Source organism: Acinonyx jubatus, chromosome B1 (assembly GCF_027475565.1).
Source record: "Acinonyx jubatus isolate Ajub_Pintada_27869175 chromosome B1, VMU_Ajub_asm_v1.0, whole genome shotgun sequence".
In the NCBI taxonomy this organism is placed as follows: domain Eukaryota; kingdom Metazoa; phylum Chordata; class Mammalia; order Carnivora; family Felidae; genus Acinonyx; species Acinonyx jubatus.
This window is the reverse complement of record NC_069382.1, coordinates 79049468-79061506: the sequence shown is the minus strand read 5'-3', so window position 1 is coordinate 79061506 and position 12039 is coordinate 79049468. Positions and strand designations below refer to the sequence as shown.

At 41.4% G+C, this 12039-nt stretch overlaps 1 protein-coding gene across 2 annotated transcripts in view; it reads right to left on the bottom strand.

The window, feature by feature from the left end:
- The window catches only part of SLC10A7 (solute carrier family 10 member 7), a 249557-nt gene that overhangs the window by 25964 nt on the left and 211554 nt on the right, over positions 1-12039 (bottom strand). For both annotated transcript variants that reach the window (XM_015081568.3, XM_015081574.3), the window contains one exon: positions 2714-2787. In XM_015081568.3, coding sequence (XP_014937054.1) covers positions 2714-2787 — 74 coding nt within the window. The remainder of the gene's footprint in view (positions 1-2713; positions 2788-12039) is intronic.

Sequence of the window (12039 nt, the reverse complement as noted above, 5' to 3'; positions counted from 1 at the left end):
ACAGAATAGTCAGTCAAATTGCCTAATCTAAGAGCTAAGGGAACTGAAGCCTGGGCATGCCTCAGTGGAAGAGTGAGGATAAGTATTCAGGTCTCACAATTCCAAAACAGCTTAAGGCCATCATGTAATGAAAGTAACTGAGGATTTAGACTACATGGTTAGTTAGATACCAGCTTGTATCTTACTGTAGTATCTAAGGGTCTACTTCATGGGAGAGCACTGCAAAAACAAAGTGCATATGCAGACATTTTGTCCAAGTTAACCCAACCCTTTTTAGCAACTTCTGATTAACAGCTACTTCCTTTAACAGCTACTTCTGATTAGTGTTCAGAATACCCGTTTGCCTGAAAATCAGGTTTCAGAAAGCATCAGGAACAGAAGAACATGGTGTTGAGATTAAGAAAAATAAAAAGACACACACACAAATATCCAATGGGTAGGTATTTTGCTCATCGAAAAGAAAAGAATACTGGTCAGGCTTCAGTAGGCTCTTTGGGTAGAGTTCTTTGCTCAATACAGCAAGCTCCAGCACAAAAGAACATCGTGGAGAGACAAAAAAAATCCATTTTGGTTTTTCTGACCAAGAAAACCCCAAGGAGTGTATGGGATTTACAAGCCCACTGCAGAAATGCAGAGTGTATATATGGTGCAGCCACAGCTCAGCATCTCCTCTAATCCACTCTACCGGACATGGGCTCATTTGATCTCTGGCTCTGGGCATCTGAGGCGTCTGGTGGCCCTGGCCTCTGGACTCCCTACCTACTTTTTAGGAGCCCTGGAACACTAGACATCACAGCGCAATAACAGCGTGCGGAAAGAAGCGCAAGATGATTTCTCTTAAGTCAAAAATTAAACCACACCCATTACATGAAAATCTATAGGACCAGGGGTCGGGGGACTGGAACCATGGAAATGGTAACACGGTCATAATTAATACAGTTGATAATAACAAACAATAACAGCTCCTGCTTGAAAGAGTGTCTGCTGTGTGCCAGGCAGCGCACCCGGCTCTGTAGGTGGGCTGTAGAATTTCCTCCATAGTGATCTACATACACTGCAATTATGGCACATTCTGCCATGTACTGACTATGGATTATGTACAAGTACCGTGCCAGCTACTTAACAAACTTTATCTTTAATCTTAATAATAAACTTCATAAACGTGAGTACGATTCTGCCCCATTTTACAGATAAGAAAGCAAAGGTTCAGGGAAGTTAAGGGATTTGTCCAGTCACAAAGTCAGGATTGGAACGTGACTTCCAAAGTGCTTTCAACTTCAACTCGATAATATTATGAAGAAAACCTAACAGAAATACTGCAACGTATAGACATTAGATACAGTAACCCTTGAACAACATGAGTTTGAACAAGAGTCCACTTACATGTGTATTTTTTTTTTCCAATAAATATGGTATAGTACTGCAAATGTATTTTTCGTTATGATTTTCTCAATAACATTTTCTTTTCTCTAGCTCATTTTATTACAGTATATAATACATATAACATACAAAATACTATGTTAATTGACCGCGTTATTGGTAAGACCTCTTGTTAACTGTAGGCTATTGGTAGTTAAGTTTTGGGGGAGTCAAAAGTTATACATGGATTTTTGACTGTGCAGGGGGTTGGTGCCCCTAAGGCCCCCTCTCCCTGCATTGTTCAAGAGTTAACTGTATATCACTTCTTCAAATAAGCTGAAGCCCTAGATAGCAACTGTTCCTTAGTTTGTCCAATTTTGAAGTCATTTTCCAAACTTGGCAAGACTGACAATAGATTCTATCAAACAAACGTGCATGGGGTTAGTAACAACATTATGGAATGTCTTTGTTTTCTAACTTACAGACTGAACCTTTTTAACATGAACATACAGAGAATTGTCATGCTTTTTCACTCTTTTAAGTGACTCTTTTAAGTGAGTCACATGCCAAAATATAAAGAAATTTTTAATACGACTTTTTTACCACAATGTGCCTACTACCTCAAGGAGTTTGTGAATGAAGCTGTCAGTAAAGTTCCTGGTTACTTTATGACTTTTAATGACTAAAAACATGGATTCAGTTGCCCGGACAGATTATTGGGAGAATGCCAATACACTGGAGAAAGCATAGTAGAAAACAGCACTTTTCTTCTTGATCTACTTTCGTCTATTAAATAAGTACTTATTTCACTTCAGGCACTAATCAGATTGGGTTAATGATAACCACATTGTGCTTCTTCATGGAAGTAACATTCTGAAATGGACTTTAAACTAATGTCAATACCAGATTAGGGTAAGAATATTTCTACCTTCCTCCAATCTTCCAAAAAAGTAAGTTAACTTTTCCAGGGGCAACTCTAGAGCTTTCCAAAGCTAAGTTTTTGCCCATTCCTTTTCAGAAGAAAGTCTTCTCCTTCCCCCATTCCTACTACCTCCTTCCCCGGCTTTTAATGTTAACACACTACTTTGAAAACCTTTTATGAGAATCAAAAGCATAATTACAAATTAAGTTAAGTCGCACACTATTAAATTTAGGCCTTCAAAAACTGGTCCAACCAAATAATGGTATTTCAGAGCAACAACCCATCCTCATCTTGCTATTGTTCTTTATCTAACACAGTGTATAATACTCCATTCCAGTTAATTTGAAGAAATGCTTAAATGTTAAAATCGTAAGATGTAACTGAGGGTAATATTGGTTAAAAAGTTGGTTTTCGACTCTGTGAATCACTTACCCAGTGTGAGGGATTTGTGTGTAGAACAGAAAATGATAGCCACAGTGTCTGCTGGTGTGAAACCCGAATTATTCCTAGGGGCAAAAAGAGTATTTTACAAATACGTGCGTAAAAAGCCTACTTAAACACATTCTAAATCAGATGTAGTACCTACCTTCATGTTAACATCTTTTGATCAGTCCTGGTGACAGAAGTGATTCTATCCCCAAATGTACAGACGTGTCTGAATTTGTTTTTAGCGAATCATTCCTGAGTCATTTGCCCATGAAAAAAAGGTCTTAAAACTATGTGGGGGACACCACCTCTCCCAGCTCCCCCATGATTCTCTCCTCATCCCTCATGCCTATCCTCTGGCAACCCCAAACTGTTCAAAATTTTTTTCATTTCAAATGTTCTGTATGTGGAATGATATGGTACATAACCTTTTGGGACTGGCTTTTTTCACTCAGCATAATTCCCTAGACATTCATCCAAGTTGTTGTGTGTATCAAGAGTTTGTTCCTGGGGCGCCTGGGTGGTTCGGTCGGTTAAGCATCCGACTTCGGCTCAGGTCATGATCTCGCGGTCTGGGAGTTTGAGCCCCACGTCGGGCACTGTGCTGACAGCTCAGAGCCTGGAGCCTGCTTCGAATTCTGTGTCTCCCTCTCTCTGTGCCACTCCTCCACTAGTGCTCTGTCTCTCTCTCTGTCTCTCTCTCTCTCTCTCAAAAATAAACATTTAAAAAAAAGTTTGTTCCTTTTATTGCTAACTAGTGTCCCATGATATGTATGTAGCCTAATTTGTTTAACCATTCACCTATGGAAGGACAGCTGGACTGTATCTAGTTATTGGTTATGAGAAATAGAGTTGCTCTACAAAAATATGTGGTGGAGGTCTCCAAAGATCACATACATAGTCAGGCTGTGGCGCAGGGCTTTGTGAAAATCATGCAGCAGGGAACTCCCTTAGCAAAGTTACGAGGCTATCACTTGACAGTAATTCCAGCGGCTCGAAAGCGTTAATGTATCTCTGTAACTGCTTCCCTCAAGAAGGAGCATATCTTTCTGGCAGCAAACATAACCTTTTGATGAATACATGCTATGAACAAAAACGAAACATCATATGTTTTAGCAAAAATAGTAAGTTTTCATTCCTTGAGCAGTGACTGTGTATCAGATACTCCTCTAAGGTGTGCACATTTGAAGACAGCTACCCCATAAGGTAGGCGACACAATATCCCACATACAGATGAGAAGACTGAGGCACCCAGGAGGTGTGTAGCTTACCCAGGACCCTAGAGCTAGTAAGTGACATGGCCAGGATTTAAATCAAGTCTGGCTTCTGTGCCTATGCTCTTAACGGCCGTGTTCTACTATTGGTATGTGATAGGTCAAGCATTTAAAAATAAATCTCACTTAGCCAAAATCCATTTAATGTTATGGAGGACAGTACTGGTGAATATCAATTTTCAGATTTTCCATTTTAGAATATAAAGATTTAGAGAACCAGATGCTAAAAGAAATGTTATTTTACTAATATTATTATTATATTATTATTATCATTATGCTTGATATGTTAGAAACTACTCCTTCCTGCAGAATCATCAGGATTTGAGGTACAGTAAGTCTATTCATTCCCTGCCCTGAACTGAGACAAATGGTATGAGTTAGCAAATGGAAAATGCTCCAGAACCTGACTCTGTGTGTACAGTTGCAGATCCAACAGTCTATCCAATTTTTAAGGATCTCTAAAGAGAGCAATCTCACCCCTTTCCTTAGTAACCTCATCCTCGCATATAACTTTCGTTGGGAGAAAAATCCTCTCTAAATCCATCCATGTATCCTGATTTCTTTGTTACATACTCACTGGAGGGGAGAAGGGCCTTCTCTTCCTTGTCCCCTGGGCACAGGTTAAGAGAATGTGGAAATGGGCCTTTGGTTTTCTCCCCTCTGAAAAGCCATGCGTGCTCACACTTCCTAACTAACTAGTCTTACCTCCAGCTCTTTTTGGATAACAACTTCCCAAACTGACTTTTTGGCGTCTCACCTCTCCACAGATATGTATCACTTGAGTATAATAAGATGACCTTACTGTTTCCACATTTTATTTTCATATTTATATTGTGATAACACTCTTATTTTTAAACATTGAACTACATGGCTGACATATTCCTTGATTCCTTTGTTCATCACGTAGGCCTAACGTGAAAGCAGCTGTGTGAGGTGCTGTCAATGCATGGAGGAAAGGAGCACAGATATGCATATGCATATGTATATATATTTAAATTTTTTAAATGTTTATTTTTGAGAGAGAGAGAGAGATAATGGGGAAGGGGCAGAGAGAGAGGGAGACAGGCTCTAGGCTCTGAGCTGAGCTGTCAGGACAGAGCCCAACGCGGGGCTCGAACCCACAAACTGTGAGATTATGACCTGAGCTGAAGTTGGATGCTTAACCGACTCAGCCACCCAGGCACCACTGTATATGTATATTTTAAAGTTTATTTATTTTGAGGCAGAGAGAGACATAGGAGGGTCAGAGAGACAGAGAGAATCCCAAGCAGGCTCTGCACTGTCAGCGCAGAACCCAATGCAGGGCTCGAACTCACGAACCGTGAGATCATAACATGAGCTGAAACAAAGGGTCAGATGCTTAACAGACTGATCCACCCAAGTGCCTCTATCTATCTATCTATCTATCTATCTATCTATCTATCTATCTATCTTTTTTTTAAGAGAGGGGGACTGAGAAAGAGAAAAAGAGGGGGTGGGAGGATTATGGCACCAAAAAAAGATTATCTCAAGCTTGGCAGGGAATGGGGGATAATGATGGAGCACACAGAGAACCTTCTTGAAGGAAATTACAATTGAGCTGGGCTTTAAAGGTCAGGTTTAGATACGTGGCGGTGTGTATTTTAGGTAAGGGAGTCCAGGGGGCAGCTGGCAAAGAGCAGTCTTCAGGCTGACTTGTATGAAGGGACAATGGCTGTGACCATGAGTGTGGACTTCACAAGATGGGCTAAGGAGATGGGAGGAGTAACCACTCAGTGTGGTATAAGACTGGCAATGATGAGGCTAGGCAGGAAGCAGAAGGCTGTAAGGGCCTGAAGAATCACCGTGACTGCAGAGATGGTGGTAAGAGACATGAAGACAGAAATAAAAGAATTTGTCAAATGTTGACTTCTGTGAAATATTTCCTCCCGGCAGCTTAAAAGCACACACTTTGGGGGCAGACGCACTTGAATTTCAATCCAGACCACCCTTTTCCTTATATATAAAATAGGGATAATACTGACGGCTCCTGAGGGGAGGATAAATACCAATGTTCGTTAAGAATTTGGCACATCACAAGTGTTTAACACATGCTGGCTGATATATTTTTTTAAGGTTTTCATTTATTTTTGAGAGACAGAGAGAAAGAGAGGGAGAGAGAGAGCGCGCGCGTGCGAGTGCACATGAGTGGGGGAGGGGCAAAGAGAGAGAGGGAGACATAGAATCCAAAGCAGGCTCCAGGCTCAGAGCTGTCAGCACAGAGCCTGACACGGGCTCGAACTCATGAACTATGAGATCATGACCTGAGCCGAAGTCGGACACTTAACCGACTGAGCCACCCAGGCACCCCTGCTAGCTGATATTTTTATTGTTACTGTTGCTTTGAGAGAGGAGGAAGAATGAAAGAGAAATGATAAGCTTTGAGCACATAGGACTAAGAGGAACACGAGGGCATTAATGGAAATAGGGAACAGAAGAGGCGGCCCAACAGGGTCTGGGGAGGAGGCCAAGGAGTTGAGTGAACAGAATTTGCATTAGTGACAGGGCACCATGTTTTCAAGAAATCTGGGGAAGAGAAGGAAAAGGTCATGGGAATTTGAACATGACCATGCAGAGAGAGGGATGACACGGTGGGTAGAAACAACTGATGAAACCAGGTCTTCAGAGAGGCCTAAGAGGACCAGGCTGTGGGGCTAGCCTGAGAGGGGCTATTTCCCAGCCCATGAACTGGACACTAAAGAAGACAAGCTGAGCAGGAAATATGGAAAAATTTCTTGTAGAGAATGGGAAAGTGGAGGCAATTTATGTCAGAGATTTCATGTTCTTTGTAAATAAAGCATGAGGCACTTTGCTCATCCAGAGAGTCTGAGCTAATACTGAAGCCTGGGAACCTAAGAAGTTAGGAAAACTTGAAATGGGCAGACTGAGGAGTATGAAATATAGTCGGTTCACAACGAATAGAAACTTTCCACAGGAACGACTGCCCACCTGTGCTTGCGGAACATGTGACACAACAAACCACCTAGTTTGGGGCTGTTCTCCAGCAACGCTTATGGTGTTGGTCACGCTACAAAGGCCTTTTTGGTCTGTTGCTGCCTTTGTTGCCAACCCATTGCTGCTGCATGTGGACTATGCAGTTTGGTTTTTTCCGGGAAAATCCGGCAATATACTTCTCCTTTAGTGAACTTGGTTCTGCTTCATATCATGCTCTTTTCCAGGCTATCGCACGTTCCCAGTGTGTCAAATCTCTCTGGCCAAGAAGGCTCCGATTTAACCTGGCATTGGCTGCCGTTTGTTAGAACAGCACTTATGGCGTGGCGAGACCTGCTTACTTGTCCTGCTCTGGGTAAGGTGGCTGAAGCCAGGCCTGCATGGGGAGGTTTCCGGCCTGATGGGAGATGGAACGCCGCCCTGTCATTCTACGGACACAGGGTGCGTCAGCGGGGAGGGGGTGTCAGCACATAAAAGTGAACCGTTTAAGGGTAAAAACCAATATTCTCCCTAAATACTCTCTCTGGAAAGAAACTGACTGCTCCACATCACGGGTCTTGGGGAAAGCCGACAGAGCAGGTGCTCACTGAAGCCTCCATTCGTGACGAGGAAGACGATGGTGCCCATAAATCACCACAGCGGGAAGCACGGAGCGTTTTCCAGAGCACGTTACTCCCAGTATTTCCATCTTATCAGAACAGCCTTATAAGGTAGAGGGTGTTATCATCAGCTGCTTTTCTGAAAAGGGAATCTGAAGCACAAAGAGGGTAACTAACTTCTCTAGAGTCATACACACCGAGCAATTAGGCTGCTCCAAATCAGAGACAAGTTCGCTTTCCGCAAAGGAAATTAAAGAAACGAAAACAAAACCCACCACAGAACTTGGTGGATGAGGGCAGCTATCTTGGTCAGTAACCTTCCTTCAGCCACGCCCTGTCAAGGGGCAACTTCATGGCAGAAGACGCCATCCAGAAAAATGAAGCACCCTTAAATAAATGTGCGTTATGTTTAAGTGGCAACGACTACAATTATTTTCAGTGATTAACATCTCTATTGTGTCCGTTCACACTCTTGAAAGGAATCCCATTACTATTTATTTTCTAACTCTACCTTCTCTCTTTTTAATATTGATTTTCTTTTTATCCCGTTTTTATAATTCTTTTGATCACTTCGGCTTCCCTTGAGCTGTTTATTTCCTTTTCTTCCCAATTGGTCTTTTTATTCTCTCTTACAGAGCTTTCAATCAGTGTTTTCCACATAATATTTATCTTGCCTTTCTCTGCAGTACTCACAAAGGAGAACATGTCAGAAGGTTTTACTAGTATAATCGCAGAATGTGGAGCAGAAAAGGTCCTCTGAGGGAGTTCCATCTAAGCCCACTGTGTTTTAGAGGAGGAAACTTCCATGTGAAATACTTTCCTTTGTTAACCTCTGTACTTGTGTTTTATCTTCACTTAATTTTAGGAGAAGGCCTCATCTGTCATTAGCTGTGTGCCACTAAACAAGTTACCCAGAGCTTTGTGGCTTAGTGCCTCACATGTGAAATGGTAAGACTTACTGTTAATACTAATACTTGTCTTCCTTCCCTCCGTCCCTAGCTCCTTCCTACTATACGCTCCGTCCCTACCTCTGTCCCTCCATCCCTCCGTCCTGGCTACAATGAGAGGCCGTTTGAGACATCCAATTAAAAATGTACTGATAAGGGTGAAAACACCTATACAAATATTCAAATATTTGCTTCTTTTTCCCCCCCTTTCTTTATGGTTTCTTTTGTCACTCTAGTGATACTCTGGGTTTCTGTTACTCTAGTTATCAGCTTTCCAAACTGTCTTTTACATATTTTTTTAAAGGCTCATAATTACTGCTTTCTTTTTCCAACCTTTTCAACATTTTTTTAAATACCGTGACAGCTTCCCAAAGTTGCAGAAAGCTTAGGGTACTATGGACAGCTGCTATTGGTATGATGAATCGGCTCTCATTCCCCAGCATCTGTGACAGTGTAATGCCAAAGAGAATGTGTTACAAAGCTAGAAATGCTAATTTCTTCTCTTCCATCGTTAGTTTTTGAAACAGTATAGATAAATTAGTTTGGTACAATAAATATTCGACAGTTGCTAACATTCATTGAACACTTACTGTATGCTAGGAATTAGGATGAGGACTTCGTGAGTGCATTATCCAATTCACCAAATGACCCTACGAGGTAGGCACTAATACTATCTCCATTTATAAATGAGGAATGACAGAAATCACAGAGTTATTAAACAGGATTGAAACTCATGCCTGTCTGACTACAGAATTGGAATTTTTAACCCTGACATTATTTTGTGGACAGATAAATAAGAACACAGCATAGTAACTCTCAAATGTTCTTTTATTTTATTTTATTTATTTATTTTTCTCAAATGTTATTTTAAATACTCAAAGTAGAAGTGTACTTTCCAGACACTAGAATGGTTAACACGTCAGGTCAGTAAATCTAAGAAATGTTAACCAGGTGGGAGGAGTGTTGTAAGAAAGTTGAATTTTCCAGGCTGGGTGTCTCCTGGTTTATGCTAACCTTACGTCATCAGGGGTCAGTAGCATGCAGTATACAAAAAAAGACAGACCAGGAGGGTGCCTGGGTGGCTCAGGTGGTGAAATGTCCCACTCTTGATCTGGGCTCAGGTCATGATCTCACGGTTCGTGGGATCGAGCTCCGCATTGAGCTCTGCGCTGACAGTGCGGAGCCTGCTTTGAATTCTCTCTCTCCCTCTCTCTCTCTGCTCCTTCCCACCCCCCACTCTCTCTCAAAATAAATAAATACACTTAAGAGAAAAAAAAGACAGACTGATGTCCATGTTGAGATTTTTGTCTCTTGATATCTGGTTTTAGATTTAGTAAGTTGGTAAGAAATAGATGAAAAAGAAACCACAGGCTACTTTTACTAATTTTAAGTAGAAACGAATAAAAAGGAGGAAGAGAAAATGAAACTCAATAGAGTATAAACTGGTGGGCCTGAGTTTAAACCCCTGGTGTCTTTGACTAATTTGTTTGTATGAGTGAACTGGAAGAATCCAGCTAAATACTATCTACCAATTCCCTAACCAAAGCAAGCACTTATGAATTTTAAAAGTAACTTAAGTAGTTTAGTGCAGTGGAAAAAGTATGGACAAATGTCCAATGGCAATAGATTTCAATTCTACATGTACTATTTGCCATCTTTTATTAAACTACTAAAATCTTGGAGCGCCTGGGTGGCTCAGTTGGTTAAGCATCCGACTCTTGATCTTGGCTCAGGTCATGATCTCATGGTTTTTGAGATCGAGCGCCGCGTCACACTCTGTGCTGACAGTGCGGAGCCTGCTTGGGATTCTCTCTCTTTCCCTCTCTCTGCCCTTCCTCCGCTTGTGCTCTCTCCCTATCAAAATAAATAAACTTTGAAAAAGGAAGAAAAAAACTACTAAAATCTGATTTTAGGCAAGTTATTAAACTAAATTACTCTTATGTATTGGGCCTCATCAGCAAAATATCAATAAAAATGTATAGTATCATAGTCTTTGCTGTCAGACTTACATAAAAAAACATATGCATTGTCCCTAGCACAGTGCCTGGCACAGAGCAGGGCTCAATAACCATTGGTATCTTTCATTCCTCCAATAAAATCCTCAGGCACAATGAAGTCTCCTATAGTGAAGGGGGAAAAAAAAAGTAAAAACCATCTTCTAAATTTTGTTCAATTGAAAATTCCCCATATTCTAATGGAATGCTTTGGGGGTATATAATCATTTTACTGAGGAGCAGGATTATAGCCACTCCCTATTCTGCTGTTTATCCAAGAATGTGCATTCTGACAGTGGGTCAGGCAGTTTCAAAATGCAACACAACTTCACTGAAGGCAGAAAGAAAGGGTCTTAAAACCCCAAGGCCTTATGAAAATCCAGTCTACTCCATACTGAAAATTCTCAGTTTTAATTCAACTACTTGTCACACCATTCCCAGCCCCACTCCTCCTTCAGCAATTCCTGTAGTGACTACTCTGTGCTTTGCAAGATGTTTTCAGTCACTGACAGGATATATGCATCCTCCCCAGTCTGATGGGATAGAATGAATAAGTGCGTCTGATTATTACTTCTGCCACAAGGATCAGGAAACAAACAGCTGGGGAAAGGCAAACATCTTTTCTAGGATGACATAACAAATCATTTACAAAAGAACTTTAAAATAGCTCCTACTCCTAGACTTACCCAATTAAGTCCCATTTTCTCGGTGCCTTAATGGCTCCAGGCTTTACTCTTACTTTATAAATCACAACCACAAGCTAGGGAAAATGGTTCAAATTACACCAATCAATAAATTTTTATTGACTGTTTACAATCAGCCAGCCTCGTGCTGTACCAAGTGCTGTAAGAGCCAAGTGCCTAATGTGCAGCCTGAACCCTCCACGGCTCTGACACTGTTTCAGGCCTCAAAGACAACACTTTTCCTCATGGCAACTTATTGCCATCACCTGGCAGTCTGGCCTAAGTCTGACCCTCTAGTTACTATTATTACTTAATCTTTTTTTTTTTTTTTTTTTTTTAGTTTATTTACTTATTTTGAGAGAGAGAGAGAGAGAGAAAGTGTGAGCAGGATAGGGGCAGAGAGAGAGAGGGAGAGAGCCCCAAGCAGGCTGCACACTGTCAGTGCAGAGCCTAACAAGGGGCTCAATCCCACAAACTGTGAGATCATGACCTGAGCTGAAATCAAGAGTTGGACACTTAACTGACTGAGCCACCCAGGTGCCCCTATTTTTCAGTCTTTTTCTACTCCCATTGTCCTACCGTGTGTGTGTGTGTGTGTGTGTGTGTGTGTGTGTGTGTCCACATTTGCATTATTGGTTTTTTCCCCACCAAGAACCCCCTCTCTGCATCTTGGTTTGCTGAATACTTAGCCATTCTTTATAACTCATGTCAAATCCCATCTCTTCCATGAAGCCTTGCTCCACCACTCTCTTTGGAAGTGCTTTCTTGAAGTGACTTCAGGATGGCTCACTGTCCATCCACTAAGAGTACATATATCTAGTCTGCAAACTCATGCAAGATCAGAATCATCTCTTCTTTGTGGTAT